Source organism: Stegodyphus dumicola, chromosome 8 (genome assembly GCF_044657685.1).
Source record: "Stegodyphus dumicola isolate Sdum_Otavi_A_Nest chromosome 8, ASM4465768v1".
Classification (NCBI taxonomy): Eukaryota; Metazoa; Arthropoda; class Arachnida; order Araneae; family Eresidae; genus Stegodyphus; species Stegodyphus dumicola.
In genome coordinates, this window is record NC_140775.1 from 30353485 (window position 1) to 30379297 (window position 25813).

The 25813-nt window shown below is 34.9% G+C and overlaps 1 protein-coding gene across 1 annotated transcript in view; it reads left to right on the top strand.

Annotated features, from left to right (window-relative positions):
* Positions 1-25813, top strand: part of LOC118198391 (esterase E4-like) — a 105299-nt gene that overhangs the window by 26592 nt on the left and 52894 nt on the right. Inside the window, exon 2 of the mRNA XM_085821706.1 lies at positions 20841-20981. Coding sequence (XP_085677832.1) covers positions 20841-20981 — 141 coding nt within the window. The remainder of the gene's footprint in view (positions 1-20840; positions 20982-25813) is intronic.

Below are 25813 nucleotides of genomic sequence, written 5' to 3' on the forward strand. Positions count from 1 at the left end.
TTTTTATTCTGTTTTTTCAAGTTTCTTACAATAAATTTCTTCAAGACATACTATTTTCTTAAATGTTTAAAAAGCGCAAAGATAAAATCGATTCTAGTAAGTGCAATATGATTTCAAAGCCAAGTGTTTTTTATACTGCTTTCAATATACAATTACATTTAAAAATGAAACGTCATCGATTACTTTAATTCAGGTCTTTTTTAATTCTAAAGTTCGAATTTATAGTGGCTCACAAACTCCAAATTTTTCTAATATAGTATATTTTTGCTATTTTAAGCCTTGCTTATTATAAAATAAATATCGGCAAAGTATTCCTTGTAGTAAAGTAATGTGTTTAAAATGTATTAGTCAGCAATTCACATAATAATTCGGGCACTCAAACTTTTCATGAGATGTTTTGGCACATAAAGCTTCTTTTCAGAGTTTTTAATTTTAAATAAAAATAAATAAATTTTAAATAAAAATACATCAGCAGAACTATCGTTTGCATTTGGAAATTATTGCTTCTGCAGCAGAATATATTAGTAGTGTTGCACGTGGTTGCGGATGTGTGCAACAACAAACTATGCGTATTGGAATTTTCCAGTGCTTTTAAGGATGAATTCATAACATGCCATAAGAGCCAATTTTTGATAACAAAAATATTTAATCACATCACAATATTAAAACTTAATTACTACAGTCAACAGACAATCACGTTAGAGGAAAAGCGAGCGACCAACCGCACCGACGATGAGACGTGACTGTGTGTCGCCGAAATCACCTTCGGTTACAGTTAATGATAACGGCGCGCGGTTGGCGAGTAAAACACATGTTTACAGAGTCGCTACACTACTCCCCCTCCAGTGGCACCGAATTAAAGGTACCGAGGGTTAAATCGGACTCTACGTCCGGAACGTGTATACTGAGGAGTACTTGTTTTCTGGGATCCAGGCACAGGAACTGACGTAGTAGCAGATGTTGGTGTAGACCCAATAGATGAAGGTGCCTTCGAAGGAAGTGGGACTGATGTACCAGTCTCGACAGTTTGTGGTGCTAAGATAAAGGCTGGTTTGAGCCAATCAAGGCTCACCACTGTCTCTTTGTCGCCGATTAGTATCCGATAGTTCTTGGATGTGCGACTTAGAACTAGGTGTGGGCCTGTATAGGTAGGCTCCAAGGACTTTTTTGATGCATCACACCGTAAGAACACATGTGAGGATGTAGCGAGTTCTTTAGGAACACAGGTGTTGAAGAATGTATGCTTGTAGGCTTAGGGTATAATGCAGCCATGGTTTCACGCAATTTTTTGAGGAATGCATGGGGCTGGACATTGGGTGAGTTTTTTGCGGGATTTATAAAATCTCCCGGTAAACGTAAATTGGTACCATAAACCATTTCAGCACTTGAAGAACCCAGGTCCTCTTTGATAGCCGTTCTGAGTCCTAACAACACAGTAGGAAGGACATCAACCCAGTGAATAGCAGTATGGCATCTAATGGCCTGTTTAAGAGAGCGATGGAACCTCTCAACAAGTCCATTGGAATTCGGGTGGTACGGTGATGTACGGATCTTTTTAGTTCCCATGAATTTTGTTAATGCAGTAAATAATTGAGATTCGAACTGCCGTCCTTGGTCCGTGGTAACGTACTCGAGTACTGTACTGTACTCGAGTAACCAAACTCGAGTAAGTTTCACGGTTTGGTTACTCGAGTACTGTACTCGAGTAACCAAACCGTGAAATCCATACAGAAAAAAAGGTTTTTGCCACAGTGTCGGCTGACATATCTACAATAGGGATAGCCTCTGGCCAACGTGTGTATCTGTCGACACACGTAAGAAGATATGTATAACCTAGTGATGGGGGTAAGGGTCCAACCAAATCGATATGTACATGGTTAAGCGAGCAGATGGGAACTCAAAGCGTTGACATGAAGTTCGAGTGTGCCTGTGAATTTTTGATTTTTGACAGTCTGTACATGACCTCGCCCATGCAGGGATGTCCTTCTGCATACCAGGCCATACAAAACGCTGTTGAATTAACGTGCGAGAAGCACGGATGCCAGGATGGGATAAATTATGGAGGCCGCTAAAAATACCATGCCGGAATTCCAGAGGAATGTATGGCCGCACCACATTACCTTGCACATCGCAGTACAGTGAAATATCTGGTTCTAACTGCATAGGTACTAAATTAAGTCCATGAGAAGACTTGTCAGACAAAAGATGTTGCAATTCTGGGTCCTGTTTCTGACATTCAGCAATGGCGGAGAAATATGTTGTTGATGGCAACTGAACCTCTTCAATTCTGGACAGAGCATCAGCAACTGTATTTTGAGGGCCTTCTACATGCCTAAAATCGGTTGTAAACTGCGCTATGTAATCAAGATGACGCATTTGCCTGGGAGAAGCCTTGTCAGGCTTTTGTCGAAAAGCGAAAATTAGCGGCTTGTCGTCGGTATAGATAGAAAAAACACGACATTCTACCATATGACGAAAATGTTTAACAGCCTCATACGCACTAAGAAGTTCGCGGTCGTACGTGCTGTATTTTGATTGCGCTGCAGAAAATTTTTTCGAGAAGAAAGCCAGAGGCTTCCATGCTCCGTCTACCAGTTGCTGCAAAACCGCGCCCATGGCCGTATTATACGCGTCAACCACTAATGCTAAAGGGTGCTTAGAAGGATAACTAAGAGCTGTTGCCGACGCTAAGTCATTCTTACATTGTACAAGGCTGTACGGGTATCATCAGACGAAATAATTGGCCGCGTATCTTTCTTTTTACTCCCAACCAAATATGTGTGCAAAGGTGCTTGCTTTTCAGCGGCATAAGGAAGAAAGCGACGATAAAAATTTAACATGGCCAGAAAACGACGCAGCTCCTGAACAGTTTTTGGCTCTGGGAAATTTTGAATTGCAGTGACTCTGTCACTAAGTGGGCGAACGCCCTCCGAAGAAACTTCGTGACCAAGAAATGACACTTTAGATTTCCCGAAAACACATTTTGATGGATTAATGACTACACCATAAGACTGAAATCGGCCAAGGACTATGCAAAGGTGTTCAAGGTGCTGGGTTTCAGTTGTCGAGGCTACCAGAATGTCATCAAAATATGGGACACAAAAATTTAAATCTCAAAGGTCTTCATTAATGAAGCGCTGAAACGTTTGCGCAGTGTTACATAACCCGAAAGTCATGACAGGAAATTCGAATAATCCAAAAGTGTTATTACAGCAGTTTTTGGTATATCAGGTGGATTGACAGGGATCTGATGATAAGCACGAGTCAAATCTAACGTAGAAAAAAAATATTTTTGCCTTTTAAGACTTGCATGCAGTCCTGAATATGAGGAACCGGATATCTATCAGGCAAAGTAACTGAATTAAGACGTCGATAATCCCCACAAGGACGCCAGTCGCCGTTTTTCTTAGGGACCATGTGGAGTGGACTGTCCCATGAACTTTTAGATGGCCGACAGATTCCTTGCTCAAGCATGTATTTAAATTCTTCTTTTGCAGCCTTTAATTTCTCTGGAGGCAACCGCCGTGCTTTGGCAAAGATTGGTGGTCCAGTAGTCTCTATGACGTGTACAATACCGTGTTCAGCAGTCGGCTTGCCAGTGACCGAGCGGATGACGTTAGGGTATTGCTCAAGTAGTTTGTGGAAAGGAGAATTACCGGAAATTAATTTAATTCCAAAATTAGTGGCATTTCCAATGCTACCTATCGCGAACAATTGTGTGATGGAATCGAGTAAGCGTCGATTTTTAATGTCGACCAACAGAGAAAATTTTTGCAGAAAGTCTGCACCAATTATTGGGTGCGAAACCGCAGCGATGACAAATGGCCATTGAAATTTGCGACGCAATCCTAGATCCAAAGACATTAATATTTCTCCATGTGTTGCAATTTTTGACACGTTAGCTGAAAATAAGTTAAATTTTCCAGGCGGCCGTTTGGATTCGGCAAAAGAGGGAGGTACAACCGAAATGTCAGCACCTGTATCAACAAGAAAACGTCTGCCTGATGGTTTATCTGTTACGAACAATCGACTAATGCACGGGCCGTTGTCACTCATGGCTTCGAGTGACGGCCCCTTCAGTTTAAAGAGGTCTTCTGAAATTTGCATGGATGTGTACACTTGCGCTCTTTATCACCGAATCGGCTGTGATAGAAACAAATGTCTGATTGAGTACCAGAATGAGCGCGTTGGTATTCCCTATTATTTCGGTTCCGGGACTTTGATCTACCGCGCGGACGATACTGAGATTGTGTCTGTAAGGCTGCGACCTGCAATGATAATTCCTGGATTTGTTGTTGAAGAGATGAAATATCAACACTGGGATGTTGAACTTGACTGATTGTTTGTGGTTGGAGAACATCATGAATTTTGTCTGCCATTTGGGCCAGTTGGAGTAGGTTCTCGTTACTGGAGGCAAGAATAGCTTGGATATTGTTCGGGAGACTATTGAGCCACAATGATTGTAAAACATAGGACTTAAAATTGTCACCCGCAAGCTCCTGCATTTTTGACAATAACTGGGATGGGCGCATATCACCAAGTTGCAAATTTTGTAATAACTGCTTTAGTTTGGTGTTTTCAGACTCCTCATAAACTGAAATTAATTTATTTTTCAATTCCTCGTATTTATTATCCGTGGGGGGGGGGTTTCAGAACAATCTCGCGTACTTACTGAAGAACCTCAGTGTCGAGGGCGGAAATTGCAATATAAAATTTTGTGTCGTCGCGTGTTATACCCCCGAGCTTGAATTGTGCATCTAATTGAAAAAACCAAAGGTTGGGGTCACTACGGCAAAATGGGGCAGGTTTCACAGCAACGCGAGCCATTTGTATGTCATCAGTGGCTAGAGGATCACTGGTAGCCATAATAAATATGAATAAATACAGATAACAAAAAAAAAAAACAATATAGTTCAAGAATATTGTTGCAGTACACGTGAAGAAACACAAAATAATTAATGTTAGGACCTGGGTTCTAATGACATAGAACATGAGAAATATAGGAAAAAACTCACCCGCTTGACGAATACATACGAATCCATGTGCGGAATAAAAGGTAGAAAATATCACCTTGATGTACAGAAATTATTCACTCGCTTGATGTTGGAACACTATCACTAATGGAAGATGAAGATAATCTGCATGTCTGAAAGATGATCACAAATATAAACATGAAGGTAATCCACGTGTCTGTAATATGATGAAACCGATGCAAGATCCAATAGACACGATAAGTAATCCAATACACATAAGTAAAAAATATTGGTTCAGCTGCATTTCGCACATTATTACAAGGTCTTGTTTAAGCACAAAATTTCTGCTGTACTATAAATTTCGACGATTCATTTGGCTTAAGCCTCACCGCCCTGAAGTCACCATTTGTTGCACGTGGTTGCGGCTGTGTGCAACAACAAACTATGCGTATTGGAATTTGCCAGTGCTTTTAAGGATGAATTCATAACATGCCATAAGAGCCAATTTTCGATAACAAAAACATTTAATCACATCACAATATTAAAACTTAATTACTACAGTCAACAGACAATCACGTTGGAGGAAAAGCGAGCGACCAGCCGCACCGACGACGAGACGTGACTGTGTGTCGCCGAAATCACCTTCGGTTACAGTTAGTGATAACAGCGCGCGGTTGGCGAGTACAACACATGTTTACAGAGTCGCTACAGTAGTTTCACATCTGATGTGATCATGGTAGGAAGTTATAAAATGTCGATAAGTTCTGTTAGAAGTTTAATTATGGCGAAAGTATTTGATATAAAGAGTTCAACTATCTTTGATGTTATAAAAGATGCAAATTACATAAAAGTGTTGAAAGTTCAATAATTCACGGAATAACGTAGGTAGAGAGCTAAAAGCTGACACAGAGGCTTGAAATGTCATGAGGTTTTATTGAAAGCAAAACAAAATGCTTAAAACGTCCGACAGATGGCGCTTCATATGATAACAAAAGCAATAATTAGCATAACAATTGATTTTTAGCAAAGACTATGTTCTTTATAACAAATGTTCAACATCTCGGCCATCATTCATCAACAATATCTGTAGTCGAGGGACAACGTTGTGAACAGCACTGTACGGCATATCTGTAGGTATGGTGAGAAATTGCCGTCGGGATGTTTTCTTGTAGCATCTCTAACTGAGCTCGGACAATCGCGATAGGCTTGCGGTTTCAGGTAACCCCATAACCAATCAGCAAGCAATCCTCACCAAACGATGAGTACAAAAAATCTTTCACACCTGTAGCAATATGCGGTGAAGCGGCCATCCTGCATAAAAGTCCTACCTTTCAACATGTGTTTGGTGTCCTACATTCCAACATGTGTTTGCCATGTAATGAAAATCTGAAAGCATATAGAAGAAAACTTGGATGGAAAATAAGGTCAAGTTTGATCCGGATAACAATCAGTCAGATTAGGGATGATGTGACTCTGTAACATATCAGCATACCTCGCACCCGTCACACTGACAGTTTGAATAGTAATCACACTGACAATTCAAACTGACAGTTTGAATAGTAGAACCACGCATTTTCTGGAAGAAAAAGGGTCCAATCACGATTAAAGTGATAGATCCACATAACACCATGACAAACACCCGGAAGCGAGGATAGAAAGGTGACACTGTCATGGGGGGAGGAAGAATGATTCCTTCTCTCCCTGCACTAATTTCGTACATGATTCTCATGCGGCGTCACTGACATTTTGCTTCCCAGCGCCATATGTTGGCCTTTTTTTTTTTTTTTTTTCTCTCTTTTTCAATTAAGCTTCATGTCATTTTAAGCATGTGTATCTACTTCTCTTTCTATATTACTCCGTAAATTGTTTAATTTTCAAATATTAATGGACTTTCGAGTCAGCCGGTATATGGGAAGGAGAAGGAGATTTATCCTACAAAATATTAAATGAAATCTAAGCATTAATGCTGCGAAACATACAGTGGATTTCGAAAAACATTTTTCAATAAAAATTAAATCGTTAGAATAATTTAAAATTTTGCAATAAGAACCATTAGAAGAATCATTAGCGCATATGGATATAATGGGCGATGAGCAAGAAGGAAATTAGTCTTGAAAACGAAGAAAGTACGCCAGACACTCGTAAAATCTAGGCTAAGCAAAGATTCATGGCATTAAAACAATGTTATATTTGTAAAAGAATCGCAATTTAATGCATTTAGGTCCAATGGATTTGACCGATTATTTTGGATATACCTATTATTATACCGGATTTGGATAACCGATTATTATACCGGATTTTTTCGAATTATTGTGTGACGAAAGAGAACTTTGAATGAAAAAAATGGTCATGTTTCATCAGGATAAAAATCCTAAACATATAAACTTAAATGTTTCTCTTCTTTGTGATTATTATACAACTATTCTGAAGTTGTCTAAGCTCATTCAGATTCTCCAGACTTAAAGGCTGTTATAGAGTAATCAAATGGCGCCAAAATTGGTTTCCTAAAGGTCGGGTACCTAAAGGTTTCCTACTCTGTTGACATAACACTTAATTTTTTTTAACAGTAATATACTAATATCAATAAGCCCAGTACATTTGCGTTGTGTTTTCGGATTAACCCTGAAATCAATTTGAGACTGAGACGGGTGAAAATCATTGAGCACACACACAAAAGAAATAAATAAACATTGACTGATCTAGAAAAGTGAGCCTATTTATTAAAATTTTTAAGAGTTACTTAGTCCAGTAATTTGTAAGCAATTAATATTCAATCAGTACTGTTAACATTGATTATTACACAGTGCAGAATTAACTTAATAAGCAAATCTGATTCAAGCTGAACTGTAAAATATTGCTTTCAACAAAATGCATACCTCTACAGAGTAATATTACTTCTATCTTAGACTCAATAATATCAAACTATTATTGCTATTACATTCAGATAAATATGATTAGATAAAATTTTGGATAAATTAACAATACCCTCCCCGGGGAGAAAAAAAAAGAATAATAACCAAGTTATACATTCCAAAAAAAACATTTCACACAGAGTAATCAATACCAATGTAATTCTGGTTATTGCACATAGTAACTTTCTATTTTCAAAAGAACGATTTAACCGGGTAATATGTTAATTAAAATCAGCTATTACATCCTACAAGCAATTTAACTCAGAATAATCAATACCAATGTAATTCAGGTTATTGCACATAGTAACTTTCTATTTTCAAAAGAATGATTTAACCGGGTAATATGTTAATTAAAATCAGCTATTACATCCTACAAGCAATTTAACTCAGAATAATCAATACCAATGTAATTCAGGTTATTGCACATAGTAAATTTCTATTTTCAAAAGAATGATTAACCGGGTAATATGTTAATTAAAATCAGCTATTACATCCTACAAGCAATTTAATGCCTAAGAGGAGCAAAGAAGCTCAACTAATGACACCTTTACCAATCAATCTTCACCAAGAAAGAAATTCACAAGTTCAATTAAATAATTTAATGAAGAATAAATTTCCTTAACCAATCTGACTAATTTACATTCAGTTTCAATTAACTAATTTAAATAATGATATATTTCCTTGGCCAATCTAATAATTTACTTTAATGGACAACAAAATGATTTCATTAGAATTAGGTTAGTTTACTCAACTACAAAATTTTTAATTCAACTAATTAAGTTATTTCAATCACTATTAACTATTTTAGTTGTTAGAATTACTCATTAGGAATGTCTAGTAAAATTTACTATAAGAATTGCCTATTATAAAATTTTTTCTTTCTTTTTTTTTTTTTTTAATATCCGACCAACAAATAAAAGAAAACAAATAAAAGAAACTTATCTTATGAAATACAAGCTGCAGATGAACAGGAGGAGGAGAAATGCCCTCATATTTAAAAATTATCAAGATGCCAAGGAGGACGGCTGCTGAGTGTAGTAGAAAATGAGAAGAGTTCGAGGGAGGAAAGTTTTCAAAAAGGTCCGGCCATTTCCATTGATTTAAGAAGCACTACGGAGGTTCTCTTAGATGTCCAATCCAATATTGAAGTTAGCATTTTTGTCGTGGGACACCGGAGCTAGCGATGCAGAAGACTCTTGATGGCGGCAATTAATTCTTAAAGATTAGGTAGGTCGAAGCAGATGGAAACTATTCATGGAGGAAAGACTGAAATTTCTTCTTAACGGCACTAGAACTAGGCATCACTAGCGATGCAGAAGACTCTTGATGGCGGCAATTAATTCTTAGAGATTAGGTAGGTCGAAGCAGATGGAAACTATTCATGGAGGAAAGACTGAAATTTCTTCTTAACGGCACTAGAACTAGGCATCACTCTTCTTCGCTTTTTCCTATTTTAATTATCTTTGAGTAACTTACATATTAAGGCACGGCAATGAGGAGCCTATAATTTAGTCGAGGGCATAATTCGTGCAATTAAGTCCCTCGTTCAAAACTCCAGGGCAAGAGGCCCGTAGATCCGAAGGCGGAAAAATGCATTTTCCGAGATGAAATTCTGCTGCCAACGAGACAGCGTCAGACTGTAAGTAGAAAGTGCAAAAAGTGTAAAAAGTGTAAAAAGTGAGCTCGTCCCCTAAAACAACCCGTTAAAAGGGAGAGTGCCGGACTGCCAATTTGGCGCAACCCATTTTTCGCCGAAAGTTGAAATAGTTGCAACCACAGCATACCCTCATGTTATCAAACTCGCCAAAACCACCATTTTGAAACCTCAACGGAAAATCTATGTCGCCAAACCCTCGCCAAATAACTGCCACCTGCGACCGGGGGAGATTAGGAATTTCAACAACCCTGCAAGGGTCCCAACGAAAGAACGCTGAAAACTCGCAAAAAGTGACTTTTCAACCGGAAAGAAGGCATTTCATCCCCCTTTAACTAAATCACAAGCGAAACGAAGAAAAATCTACTAATTAAAGCTCATAACTGAAATGCAATTAAAGTTAGAAAAATGAAAGTTATGCCAAATTAAAGAGCTAATTTTTCTGCAACTAATGATATTAAATACTAAGAAATCAAATTAATTTTTGACATGAAAAACTGAGTTTATTACGCAGAAAAAAAATACTTATCCATTGTTTGCGTGTACAAGATTGAAGACGCAGTTCGCGTAAACTCGGAAAGTCAAAATATATTACACTAGAATTAATAGGCCCAAAAAGAATATAACCAAACTTGTGTAGCTCAAATTTTGAATAATTACAACTTTAAAATTTTGATTTTTATGAATCAGTTAATTAATTTAAATTCGCTACACAACATCCCTCCGATGATCGTGAAAAAAAAATTTTTTTGGCGAAGCCAAAAAAATTTTAGAACCCACAGACAATGGAAAAGTTTTACATAAGTTACTAAATACGAAGAGGGAAAAAATACATAATGGTACCACATGCTAATTGCCAAACGAATAATCAACTCAAAGCTAGTTGTCACGGAGAGCAGTGATAAAAAAAATTAAAATTCAATTACAAAGCACAAAGTTTAAATCAATTAAATTCAAAATCTAATTCAAACTCAAATAACCAATTAAACAGCAGCAGGAGTGAAGTGTCACAAAAAAAATCCATTTGCAAAGCAAGCTAACAAAAGTACAGAAACCAAAAAAAAATCACAAGTGAGTGAAAATTACACCTTAACAAATCAGTCAACCAACAGTGACACAAAAAAAATCCTAAAAATTACACACTGAACTGAACCAGAAGCTGAAAGAAACGGAGAACACCCCTAGGAACGGAAAAGAGAACTTGACCAAAAAAAAATTAAGCCGAAAAAAAAACTAGAACGCATCTAGAAGCAAAGGGGAAAAAAATTTTAGACAAACTTACTTGGAAACAAGGAAATTAAAAATTCGGACCAGCCGAAAAAATCCTTAAAAACAAAACACTATTGTGTCAAGAACTCGAAACCAAACTAAAAGAAATTCACCAAATGCAGACAACTCCCAGAGCAAACCAGTTGTAAAATGTGGAAGAAAAAAAAACCTTTAACTATTCCTTCAAGAAAACTTAACTAACACTCTAAAAAAAAATCAAATTCCGAAAATAGCCAAAATGAATCTAACAAAACAGAACTGAAGCAGGTTACACACAGAATTTACACGTAAACAAGAAGGTGCCCAACAAAAGGTTTGCCACAATTTTTAAAGAAAACAATGCTGCCCCAATGTTCTCAAGGTCTAGATCCTGGAGAGTAATTAAAGAAGATGAAGAGTATGCATTGCACTCTAGGTAGCAATCGTAAGCATGACAACTTCACAACAAAACTGCAGGCACAAAAATGCAAAAGCAGACAAGAGGGAAGTGTTTACACAGAAAAATCTCAACTCAAAATCTCAAAATCCATAAATCTCACAAAACCCATTTCTATATTTCTCCTTAAACCACTTCAAAACAAAACTCCTTGAAATACACTAAGCCTCAAGAGCAATCACAAATTTTTCAGTAACCACACAATATAACCAGAAACCAGAAAAGAAAAGTTTTTGAAAGACAACCAACTTGAAAACAGAAACTCAGTACAAACTCAGTGGAGTTAATCACTCTTAAAATCTTAAAATCAAATTAAAATACTTCTCAAATCTTCCCAACACTAAACTCACATAAGTAATTTCTAATTCCACAAATTCAAGTTTAACTTCTCAAAACTTTTCGCTTCCATTCGTAACAATGTTTAAATTTCCAAAACACATTTCACATCCACTTTTAAATTTACTGCAACACTGCAACAAGTTCAGCCAAAGAAAAAAATTTAAATTCAAAATCAAAACAATAAGCTATTAAGCTCAAAAATTGACAAACCAAAAAAAAAAAAAAAAAAAAAAAAAAAAAAAAAAATCACTGTTAAAACAAATGTTACACCACACACAAATAACCTCACTATGAATCAACCTTTAAAACTACTTGAAAAGCCAACAGTTAAGAGTAAGAATAATATCTTTTAACTACATTTCCAACACTTCAAACAAAACGAACTCTACCTTTCCAAAAAAAAAAAAAAAATCTTTGTTTTTCCAAAATTCACAATTCAAAATTTTGCTGTAAAATGCAAAACTCACTATTCTACTGTTTTTAGACATTTCTCAGACAGCAATAAATGTTCACTAAACTCACAACCTAAGGTAGAATATTCAATTACTCAAATTCAGAAAGCTAAACAAGAAACTTCACTCCGGCTGAAAATTAACTTCCAAAAAAAAAATTCAATCAATCCATAAATAAATAATCACTGGTCCCGTGCAACTTTACAAATCTAACCAAAATTAACCTTAAGAAACCAACATTTCAGATTTTTCAACATTTCAAATATCCAAATTTTTAACTCAATTCAATTAGGTACTGATTCCATGGAAAACAAATCCAATAACACATCTCAAGAGGTTTTAAAAGAAAAAATTACTAAATCTTGAACACAAAAATACTGCTCTGACACTAATTCAATTAATTAAAATTAAAATTCTTCAAAATAATCACTCAAAATGCAATACGCAAAAAAAAAAAAAAAAAAAAAAAAAAAAATTAATTCATTAACACAAATGCAATTCTCACCAAAACATAAAAGTGATGATAAATGTATATCAGTAATTGCAAGCACAAAAATAGGGATGTATCCCAATGCGTGATTAACATGCGTGCCTTTTAACCTTATGTTGCAAACATACAGTTGTAAAAGTGTGAAACAGTAATCCTCAAAATCAATATGTAAACATGCAATACAAAATTTTGCACAAAACAAAATACTTAACTAAACAGGTACTGCGTGAAAATGTTTGTGTTGGATACAATAGTTCTAAAGTCCAAATGTGTATCAGTAGTACATATCTGGTATGCAACCTCAAACAATAAGTATAAAATAAGCACAGTAATACGACCACTGTATAGGCCTGTCACTGTAACTAACTAACGAGTAGGGTTTCAGTAAAAAGCCTAGACATGTGGAAGAAAACTTTCACATAAATATGCAATAGTGCACATGACAATCACCAGTCTCAAGTCAAAATTAAGTTGCACTATAAGCGCAAGCCAAAAGTGATGCAAAAATAAACAGCACAACAAAAATTGTTGAGTGCTAAAAATTTGGTTCGAAAGTTCACGGCACCAATATGTTATATAGAAAAAATCACGGTACCAATAAGGTTTCCTACTCTGTTGACATAACACTTAAAATTTTTTTTAACAGTAATATACTAATATCAATAAGCCCAGTACATTTGCGTTGTGTTTTCGGATTAACCCTGAAATCAATTTGAGACTGAGACGGGTGAAAATCATTGAGCACACACACAAAAGAAATAAATAAACATTGACTGATCTAGAAAAGTGAGCCTATTTATTAAAATTTTTAAGAGTTTCTTAGTCCAGTAATTTGTAAGCAATTAATATTCAATCAGTACTGTTAACATATTGATTATTACACAGTGCAGAATTAACTTAATAAGCAAATCTGATTCAAGCTGAACTGTAAAATATTGCTTTCAACAAAATGCATACCTCTACAGAGTAATATTACTTCTATCTTAGACTCAATAATATCAAACTATTATTGCTATTACATTCAGATAAATATGATTAGATAAAATTTTGGATAAATTAACAATACCCTCCCCGGGGAGAAAAAAAAATAATTAACAAGTTATACATTCCAAAAAAACATTTCACACAGAGTAATCAATACCAATGTAATTCTGGTTATTGCACATAGTAACTTTCTATTTTCAAAAGAACGATTTAACCGGGTAATATGTTAATTAAAATCAGCTATTACATCCTACAAGCAATTTAACTCAGAATAATCAATACCAATGTAATTCAGGTTATTGCACATAGTAACTTTCTATTTTCAAAAGAATGATTTAACCGGGTAATATGTTAATTAAAATCAGCTATTACATCCTACAAGCAATTTAACTCAGAATAATCAATACCAATGTAATTCAGGTTATTGCACATAGTAAATTTCTATTTTCAAAAGAATGATTAACCGGGTAATATGTTAATTAAAATCAGCTATTACATCCTACAAGCAATTTAATGCCTAAGAGGAGCAAAGAAGCTCAACTAATGACACCTTTACCAATCAATCTTCACCAAGAAAGAAATTCACAAGTTCAATTAAATAATTTAATGAAGAATAAATTTCCTTAACCAATCTGACTAATTTACATTCACAGTTTCAATTAACTAATTTAAATAATGATATATTTCCTTGGCCAATCTAATAATTTACCTTATGGACAACAAAATGATTTCATTAGAATTAGGTTAGTTTACTCAACTACAAAATTTTTAATTCAACTAATTAAGTTATTTCAATCACTATTAACTATTTTAGTTGTTAGAATTACTTATTAGGAATGTCTAGTAAACTTTACTATAAGAATTGCCTATTATAATTTTTTTTTTTAAATATCCGACCGACAAATAAAAGAAAACAAATAAAAGGAACTTATCTTATGAAATACAAGCTGCAGATGAACAGGAGGTGGAGAAATGCCCTCATATTTAAAAATTATCAAGATGCCAAGGAGGACGGCTGCTGAGCGTAGTAGAAAATGAGAAGAGTTCGTGGGTGGACAATTTTCAAAAAAAAAGTCAAATCCAATCCAATATTGAAGTTAGCATTTTTGTCGTGGGACACCGGAGCTAGCGATGCAGAAGACTCTTGATGGCGGCAATTAATTCTTAAAGATTAGGAAGGTTAAAGCAGATGGAAACTAGTCATGGAGGAGAGACTGAAATTTCTTCTTAACGGCACTACAACTAGACATCACTAGCGATGCAGAAGACTCTTGATGGCGGCAATTAATTCTTAAAAATTCGGATTATCGATGTAGATGATACTCTATTCATGGAGGAGAGACTGAAATTTCTTCTTAACAGCACTAGAACTAGGCATCACTCTTCTTCGCTTTTTCCTATTTTAATTATCTTTGAGAAACTTACATATTAAGGCACGGCAATGAGGAGCCTATAATTTAGTCGAGGTCATAATTCGTGCAAGCGCATGAAAAGAATAATTATGCGTAAAAGCGCATGAAAAGAATAATTATAGCTAAAGGTTATCTAACAAAATATTGAATGTCCCTTTATTTTTATGTTTTTATTATTTTTAAACTGCTAGTTCAAAGTGTCCGAGTACTAATGTGAATTCATTTTCAGAACATTTTAAATAAATTCTTTTTTTTTATCAAAAACAACTTTTGAATAACATTTTACAAGCCGAGCAAGTTTCAAAAATGGATGATTAACAGTATACATGAAAAAAATAATGTTATTTCGTTAGTATTTAATAACTGATATTTGAAAAATAAAAAATGTAAACAAAAGTAACCTAAAACAAATGTGATACCATGTGATTACGTCTTGTAGGTATAACAAGGACATAGCTTTAGTTCCTTACCATCCTATAAATTTCGACGATCTTAAACAATGCATCACAGCAGCAGCTGCTACTATTGACATGTTGAGAACTGTTTGTATCTGGGAGAACTTGACTACAACTTTGATATGCCACTGCCATTTGTAGTTCGACCCATGTTTGAGTGATATTCTATTTCAATCCACGCTTTCAAAAGCACAATTGATGTGACTATAATTTTATCGTCTGCCTAATTCGGATGTGCAAGTCTGCAACAGTTACACTATCATCTGTTCTAGCTTAACCAGGTGGTACTTCATTCATTTTCTTTAGAAAATTTTAACAGAACTGCTTTGTATCTGCTCTCATCAATTAAAATATATAAAAAATATTATTTATTGTTTCAAACTACATATTTATTTGTTATGCTTTTAGTCTAAATTGCACATTAGATTGAAGTGCAACTTATTTATTATAAGTCCCTCGTTCAAAACTCCAGGGCAAGAGGCCCGTAGATCCAAAGACGGAAAAATGCATTTTCCGAGATGAAATTCTGCTGCCAACGAGACAGCGTCAGATGGTAAGTAGAAAGTGCAAAAAGTGTAAAAAGTGAAAAAAGTGAGCTCGTCCCCTAAAACAACCCGTTAAAAGGGAGAGTGCCGGACTGCCAAGTTGGCGCAACCCATTTTTCGCCGAAAGTTGAAATAGTTGCAATCACAGCATACCCTCATGTTATCAAACTCGCCAAAACCACCATTTTGAAACCTCAACGGAAAATCTATGTCGCCAAACCCTCGCCAAATAACTGCCACCTGCGACCGGGGGAGATTAGGAATTTCAACAACCCTGCAAGGGTCCCAACGAAAGAACGCTGAAAACTCGCAAAAAGTGACTTTTCAACCGGAAAGAAGGCATTTCATCCCCCTTTAACTAAATCACAAGCGAAACGAAGAAAAATCTACTAATTAAAGCTCATAACTGAAATGCAATTAAAGTTAGAAAAATGAAAGTTATGCCAAATTAAAGAGCTAATTTTTCTGCAACTAATGATATTAAATACTAAGAAATCAAATTAATTTATGACATGAAAAACTGAGTTTATTACGCAGAAACAAAATTACTTATCCATTGTTTGCGTGTACAAGATTGAAGACGCAGTTCGCGTAAACTCGGAAAGCCAAAATATATTACACTAGAATTAATAGGCCCAAAAAGAATATAACCAAACTTGTGTAGCTCAAATTTTGAATAATTACAACTTTAAAATTTTGATTTTTATGAATCACTTAATTAAATTAAATTCGCTACACAACAAGGCTGTCTAACACATATGGAGTGAGTTGAATAAAGAATAAGGAAACATGAAATTTCTTCGAAAGCTTTAGTAAAAGCGATTCCTACGGAGGAACTGCTTTTAGTAAAGCGATCATTGTTGCTCGAAAAACAATTAGTTAAATCCACGTTAAAAGCGCATGAAAAGAATAATTATAGCTAAAGGTTATCTAACAAAATATTGAATGTCCCTTTATTTTTATGTTTTTATTATTTTTAAACTGCTAGTTCAAAGTGTCCGAGTACTAATGTGAATTCATTTTCAGAACATTTTAAATAAATTATTTTTTTTTATCAAAAACAACTTTTGAATAACATTTTACAAGCCAAGCAAGTTTCAAAAATGGATGATTAACAGTATACATGAAAAAAATAATGTTATTTCGTTAGTATTTAATAACTGATATTTGAAAAATAAAAAATGTAAACAAAAGTAACCTAAAACAAATGTGATACCATGTGATTACGTCTTGTAGGTATAACAAGGACATAGCTTTAGTTCCTTACCATCCTATAAATTTCGACGATCTTAAACAATGCATCACAGCAGCAGCTGCTACTATTGACATGTTGAGAACTGTTTGTATCTGGGAGAACTTGACTACAACTTTGATATGCCACTGCCATTTGTAGTTCGACCCATGTTTGAGTGATATTCTATTTCAATCCACGCTTTCAAAAGCACAATTGATGTGACTATAATTTTATCGTCTGCCTAATTCGGATGTGCAAGTCTGCAACAGTTACACTATCATCTGTTCTAGCTTAACCAGGTGGTACTTTATTCATTTTCTTTAGAAAATTTTAACAGAACTGCTTTGTATCTGCTCTCATCAATTAAAATATATAAAAAATATTATTTATTGTTTCAAACTACATATTTATTTGTTATGCTTTTAGTCTAAATTGCACATTAGATTGAAGTGCAACTTATTTCTTCGTAATACACATCGCAAACTCTTTATAATAGGTGAAATGCTTCTACATTATCTTTACTCCCTATTATAAGAACAATTTAAATACTTTGAGTATCCGTAAGATAAACTTTTGGATATCTTGGAAACAATGAATATTAAATGAATGTTACGATAAAGTTATTAGTTTTACTTAAATCGGAGTATATCTTGATAAATGACGTTATTATAAAATATCTGAAATTCTGATGAGTTCTTGTCGGTTTAATTTACAGAAAATGAAATTGATAAATCTTTAATTGCATACGTAATATTTTATCTTGACAATACTTTTAGGATGTCACCATTGTCAAAATGAAAGGAATATATTTAAAGTTTGTAAGCATAAAATCGTATCGATGAATATAACGTGATATTTAAAAATCAACAAATTTTGTTAAGATTACTTGCAAGAAACATATTAATTATTCAAACGATTAAAAATCAACAAACTTTGTTAAGAATGTTTGCAAAAAACGTATTAATTATTCAAACGATTTTTAAATTGGGATACCTAATTATGAACATGTAAAATTCGGGTAAATTTTTATCTCAGAACTTATCTGAGGATGATAAATAATTTTCAAATTTAAATTACGAAGAGGAGTTGACCCTTTCGGTGCTCCAAAAAAGCATACGATCTTAGAAGAACAAGAGTTTTGGAAAACTGACCGTTTGGTTGATTAATTAATTAAGGCAGCGCTAGCAAATCGTATCTGTAGTTCCTTTGTTAACCTCTTGCGTTCTTCCGTAGCAGATAGTTGGTTTATCTTTTCAAAGAGTAAAGATGTTAAAATATGTCTCATCTCGGTTGCAACTTAATAACATGAATAGTTATGATTACCCGAACATCCAGAAAAAACTTGCCATTGAAGACATTTTTCCATGAATTCACCCAAAAACATAAAGAAGCATTTTATTATGAACCTCTGGAATTAGGATGCCTTTTTACTTTGCCAGCGTTAGAGTTTTAAAAAACTACAATGCATATCGTTCACAAAGAGGATCAAAATACTTAACGGTTTTCTGCTTGTGTGATGTAGTAATGTAGATCTACCTCTTCAGTATGCATCTCGGATACAGTGCTATACATTAAACTTGCCGTACTAAGAAGAAGGAGAAACGCTGTGGGCAGAATCATTTTTAGTGCGCAAATACATTGTATTGGAAAAATGGCATGATTAAAATTCTAGATAGCTTTGAGGTAGCGAATATGTAGAAATCTGTACGCTAAACATCCATGTCTGGCAACAACAGCAGATGCTATACGGCTGAGCATGAACAGACTTTGGATACTATTTTGGAAAAGTATAGACCACACTATTTCCTATTTGTGCCAGAGTTCATCCATCCTACTAGGTAACAGATTTTGTAGCTAAGAGATCTCGAAAATGTGCCGACAAAGCAGGAGACAAGCACCCTGTATGAAACATTCGAAACGTGAGAGAGAGAGCGTAAACAATTTTCGTACAGTCCTGCTAAAAGTAGTGTAACGTAGATATCGAAGGTATGGCACCGCCACAGGGGCTCTAAAAGTTTAGTAATGTAAGAGTGTCTGGTCAAGATAACCGGTATGAGGACTAAACGTGGAAAGGGTGTTTACCCATTGGGCACAGCATATCATTAATCTAGGTGCTAAGCTGTTAATGTCTGTCAAGAATGCATACTTCCCACTTTCTTTTGTTCCTCTCACAGCTTCCACAAACGAATCCTGCCATCATGCTGCGCTTCGAATTCGTTGTAAAAGACGACTAATGTAATTCATGCCTTCATGTGTGTCACTGTAATCAACGATACCTTTGTTGTATCTGTAAACGGCGATATATTCACTGTAATAAACGTTGAAACAAAGGTCGTCTTGCTGGCAAACTAACAAAAAAACAAACTGAGTTGCAGAGGTAGTCGCATCATACATTCGGATACTTGGCGTTGTGGAACGCACCAAGGTTTCTCACCCAGAGTACGTGAAGTATTTGTACGGTTCCTACAAGGAGTGCAGACAAGATGTTTATTGTTAAGGGCATTGATTAGTGCTGGCAAGAGAGATCCCGCAAGTTGTTCTGTGTGCACACGGGTCCTGACTGCAAATTCTCATAACTGCAATTGAACACACTGATTGCAAATTCTCCTAACAGTCATTGGTTCTAGATTAACATTAGCAGTCGGCGTTACGAATTACCAGTCCCGATAAATTATGATTTTTCTGCGATCGAACTGTCAAGCGTTTCCTGTTGAGAAATCTCGAAAATGCGCCGACAAAGGCAGAAAATAAATACGTATGAAACGCAGAGGAGAGTAAGTAGTATGTGGTTTCTGACTGGCCTATTGATGCTTTTCCTACTATCCTGGTAGGTTACGATTTACAAGCAATGAGATTATATGAGACGTGCTGAGATATGCTCCTTCTTACACAACGCATAACACAATTTCCAGTGCCAAAACAAAAGCAGGTGCGTTTTATGAATAAACAATCGTCATTTCAACCTGTACTTTTCTATCAGTTCGAAATTTCATTACTCTTGCTTGTTACTTGCGCATACCATGAAATACTGGTCATTTGCATATGCCAACACGTTCTGCTTTTCATAGATATTTCAAAGCTGTTGTATGCTTTCTTCATGGTATAGCAACTCCATATATAATGGTCAACAATGTAGTATACAATTTTTTTCATTAGATCTTTCAGTCCCTTATAATTTCTTTCCAAGATCTGTGAATTTTATGTAACGTATTTACAGCTCATATTGTACTAATTCTGCTCTCCCTTTATGATTTTCCTTAATGCGTTATTATTAGGAAGTGTTATAATTATGTAAAATCTTAAGGATCTTTTATTATTATCATTATTAAGAATTAAGAGCGATTCGACAGAAATATAAGGCAGAATAAGAGTTTTACAATGTTTAATATTTTATGAGACGGTATATTGATGAACTTTCATTTCCGTGGCGAAAGTTATATCAGTGAGATATCAACTATATCAATACTTTTCAGTTTGAGCTCAATAATACGCGTAAACCATAGGGTGTCTCTTTCTCTTTTTTTAGGGGGGGGAACGATTGCTAGGTAAAACAGCGATTTTTTTTGACTGACTTAATGAATCTCAGAATGAAGTTCCAAGATGTTCTAGCAATGTCATTATACCTCATTGAAGCGTAGTACAACTTATTTTTTCGCTTAATTAAATTTTTTTTCTTTACTTTCAGGAACCTCTTATGTACCCAGGATGGGCGGGTACTCTTGATGCCAGAGATTATAGATCCATATGCCCTCAATGGGACAATCAAGGTCGAATGAAAGGAGCGGAGGATTGTCTTTTCATTAACGTTTTCACGCCAGGATTACCCGTAAGTATACTTCCGTTTTGAAAGCTAAATGATTAAAGTATTCAGTGTGTCAGGATCAGGGCTGGGGAGTCGGTAGGGAAAAGGACCGACTCCGACTCCTGGAATTTTAAAGACTCTGACTCCTACTCTACTCCGACTCCCTCATATATATATATATAATACACATGGGTTACAGCTTATTTTTTAATATAAAAGAAGTAATAGATGCTACAGAAAAACAATTGATGGGATAGCAAATTATTTATAATAATTAGCATTTATTATGAAATGGAAACACTGGCATTAGTTATTTCTAAGAAACAGTATAGCTTCGGCAAGATTTTCTTTGTTGGAGGGCCATAGATCCGATTTGATAATCTTCAGAGCTGATAAGAGTCTTTCCACACTAACTTGAGTAGGAGAAAGAGCAGTTTCTGTTAGGGCTACTTCTTTAAATTTTCAGATAGATTTTTAAGTTCTAAAAGAGGTGTCTTGCAAGTGCAATCGTATTTCTTTATTTCTTCAAAGGCCGTGTAGAAATCTTGTTTGTACTTTTTTCATTTTTATATCTAAAGGCTCTTCGTTCTTTATTTTCATTTGCTTTGCCTTATTCTTTTCAATATTATCCAAATATATTTCTCAAAATCTAATTTATCACTGGAAGAGGATGATAGAGGCTCAATTGCAATGTCTACAGTTTTACAGTCCTGACTCGAATTCTCCAATTGTTCTGAGAATAATTTCATTCTTAATGAAAGTTCATAGATGGCTTTCTTTGCCTTTTTAATTTGTTCGTCCTTCAAGAAAATTCGGTGTTTCGAATCTCTATATATTGAACCCGGCAAGATCTCATTGTCTAGCAAATTAGTTTTTCTTTTCTTCAATGAAGAAATAATTCCTTCTGCAATAAACTCTCCATTTCAGAAAGAACAAACATCACATTCTTCTATTCTCGGCTTCTGTCAATTCTTCAGATTGCAGCTTTTTTGTGGCTATGTACGCTGTAGAAAGAAGAGTTTCCAATTCTGCAAGATCATTCCACAGTCTTTCTGTTAGTGAAACATTAGGATTACCTACATCTTCTAAAAAGGTTCTCAATTCTAACAACCTCTTTATCATAAAATATGTACTTCCTTATCGAGGTGCTTGATCAATAATTGCTCCTTTTCCTGCTCGCTTCCTAAGAATGGCATCAATTTGGGGAGTTCTTGTTGCTTACCTAAATTTACCAGTGAGATTTGTAACTTATAAGGCATTTCTCCCACTCTCCTGGAGTGCCTTCGTGGTGTAGTGGTTCTGTACGCTGGCCCGGTATTCCAGACGTCCGTGGTTTGATTCCCGGCGAAGGCGTTTGCTATTTTTCCTTTTCCTGCTTCCAAAAGTACCTAATGTCTCTACAAACTAAATGAAGTAACTAAATGAATCAGTTTAATCACTAATGGCAAATATCAGATCCCTCTTCCTCCCCTATATTTATTTATTAATATGTCAATAAAATAGAAAACAACTATTTATTAATGTATATTGTCCATAAATAAAAATAATAACTCAGCTTGTTATTAATTTTTTCAATTAATTCAAATTTCATTTCAAATTCAAACTGTCCAACAAAAACTGGAGTCGGAGTCGACCTGTTTTTAGTGACTCCAGCTCAGACTCCTTTTACCCTAAAATCTTCCCGACTCCGATTCCCACTCCATGACTCCGACACCACAGCCTTGCTGGTAAGTTCTTATATCCAAATTATGTCAAAAATTAGAATATTTAGGCAAAATCCTTAAACCAGCTTTTATGAAAATCCAGCAGTGTCTAAACTCCTTAAGCCCAGCAAAGTTTGGTTGCCTAGCAACAAAGCTCAACTTACTCCTTGTGACCGAAACACACTAGTCCCGTCTAAGGAATCGTTCAGATGAGGATTTAGTGGTTTTAAGTACTAGGCAACCACATATTGCTATGTAAAAGAGAATGGTACCACACGTGCGTATGCTATTTTATGTTATAGCTTAATTTTCGCCTACTATTCCACAACAGTGTAGATGTACTAGAATTAGTAAAATTAAATTATGGTTGCTTTGTGTAATGTATAATACACATTTTGAATAACAAATAGTGAACGAATATTTATTTTGAATGAACAGGGTGTAAGAAAGTGATGCTAAGAAGATGGGGGAAATACCTTATAGCGTTACGAAAAGTAAGCTCAGATATTTGAAGTCTTAAAGCATGATATATAATGAATGTCAAGATATTATCACGTACTTAATAATCTCCAATTTGCGTTTCATCGAATACATAAAATTACCTTCGACTGATAAGTAAGCCGCTGTGGGTTCACTCGCTTCTAAATGAAGGAGAGAGGTTTCTTCGGACTCCTCCACAGCTGGATGTAGTTGATTGTAGTTGTATCGGCCGACCACAACCAATACAACTACGATCAACTACAGCCCACAGCCAATACAACTACACTCATGTTACGTGCATGTTGGTTGCGGCACTCCTCCATGGACCTTATAAGAAATAGACCAACCCAAATGGGTTTTCTCCCTCGTCTGGCACTTGTCCCCTTGACCACATCCGAAGAAGAAGAGACGGCGTGCAGAAACTTAGCTATGATTGGCTATTGCAGCACGTATAATTGTCAACAAAAAGTTGATTGTAGCGCCTCATTTCAAGAAATAGAATTTTTAGACATTTTTATTTTTGAAACCGGGATTAATTTTTAAAAATTTAGCATATTTATCAAGCATAATTAACGTTCCAAATAATTATAAAGCTGTTGCATGCTTTCAGGCCTGGATATTTTTTTTAAGTTTTTCCTATGCTGTAAGGAAATTTGCAACTGCTGCTTCTAGGAAATAAACCCCGAAAATCCCAGTAACCGGCTTATTAGCTTCCGAAAGCGAATACAAAATGAATTATCAATTTTCAGTTATCTTACTAACTCGTAACCAGTTGAACATAACATTGAGGAGAAAATACAACATTAAGACACAATAATTAAGACACAGAATACAACATGTTAAATTTTTTTGAAACTTTTTTCCCATTTGTCTCTAGTGTGACTGCAAAGTTTAAAGCTATTATTCAAATGTTATTTTTATATTTCTATCATAAAATTTAAAAGCTAGTTTTCAGTATGATTGCTGTTTCTATCTTACATGCAAAATTTAATAATACTTTCAAATTACATAAATGGACACAATTTTAATGTTTAAGGAAGAGTCATTACTTGCACACGAAAAACGTATTTGTAACTAGAATAAAAGATGAAAAATGCTTGAACGTTTTCCTGGATATAACAGATATGACAATAATTACATTTCGTCGCGAATTTCCAAAACTATTATTGAAAATTTTTGGCGATTTTTCTAAGATTTGAAAAATATTAAATTTCTGCGTAAAGTCGAGTAAATAGGTGAATTTTATGTATTTTCCATTTTTTTCAAATTTTTATCTTAACTGAAAAGTTATGTTTATATTAAAATTACTTTTATAATACTTTGCATAAGGATTTTCAAAAAACGCTATGAAAAAGTAATCTAATTCCAAAATTCAAACTACGAAGCACTTCTAGGTTTTTAGAATACAAGAAAATATTCATTTCGAGAAAATTCATTAAGTCGCTTATTGCTACCTTATCAGATATTTCTCCCGCCTTCTTAGCATGTCTTCGTGGTGTGGTGATCAGTACGCTCGACGCATATTCAAAAGGTCCATTGTTCAAGTCCCGGCGACGGCATTGCTCATTTTTCACGACTCCTGCTTCTAAATAAATTAATGGCTCTGCCGCCTGTCAATGCTGAACAAACAGTTTCGATAGCAAGCGATTCTTTTTACTTCCTGTACAAAGTAATGTAATAGCGAAAAATTTCGGGTATCATACTTCAACGAAAATATCCATTTTGACCGCTCTCGAAACCATTTGGACGATATTTTCTTTGCGTGACATCTGGGCAAAATAAAGGACTTTTTTCTCAAAAACGGATTGTAAAATAGATTCAGAAGAGATTTTTCTCGTGACGTCTATACATACTTACATATGTATGTATCTGGCATAAAACAAAAAAGAGTACCCTCAGAACGTTGAAATTTTGTACATGGGAATGCTATAACATATAGTTGTGCACCTACTTTTTTGGTTGCAATCGGCCGCACCAGAGGTATATATATATACTCACACACACGCTCTATTACTCGGTTTGATGAGCTCAGTCTTTTTATTCTTATATGTTGATAAATTGTGCATTTTTTGCTTTAAATAGTGATCAAATTATGTTGCTCTTATATTCTGGTTGAAGTTTTTTTATACCTTTAGTTAATCTGCATGCAATAGCTGTAGAATTATGAATAACTTAAAAATTGTTGAAGTGATAACCTAACGAAGTAGCTATTTATTTACATTTAAAACTCTTAAGAGAATAATGAATTGAGTCAGTTTGTGCACCAACGTCACCATCTTTTTGTCGAGTGGGACCACGAAATCGTTCAAATTTGTGCACCGAAAAATCTGTTTTCTTGCCCGCTGGCCGAATTACTTGTTAATCGTTAGAAACTCTAATTGTAAAAAAAAAAAATGTTTCAACTGTTTTAAACTATATTTGGTGTTTTATGTTTTCCTGTATTTTACAATTTTTAATGAAGGCGCTTTGAGTTTCATGTATTTTTGACTTGCAGCGAAGTGAGAGCTGAATTAATTGAATGCGAAATACATCTCTAATGAAATTCAGGGAAATAAGTTTAAACAAAGTGTTCCAAAAAGTGTATAATTTAATAGGCCGTACAAGGAAGTCATGTGGTGTCCACCTCAGATTTTTTTAAATGTTCTGCTAAATGTAAAAGTTCTGTCTATATAC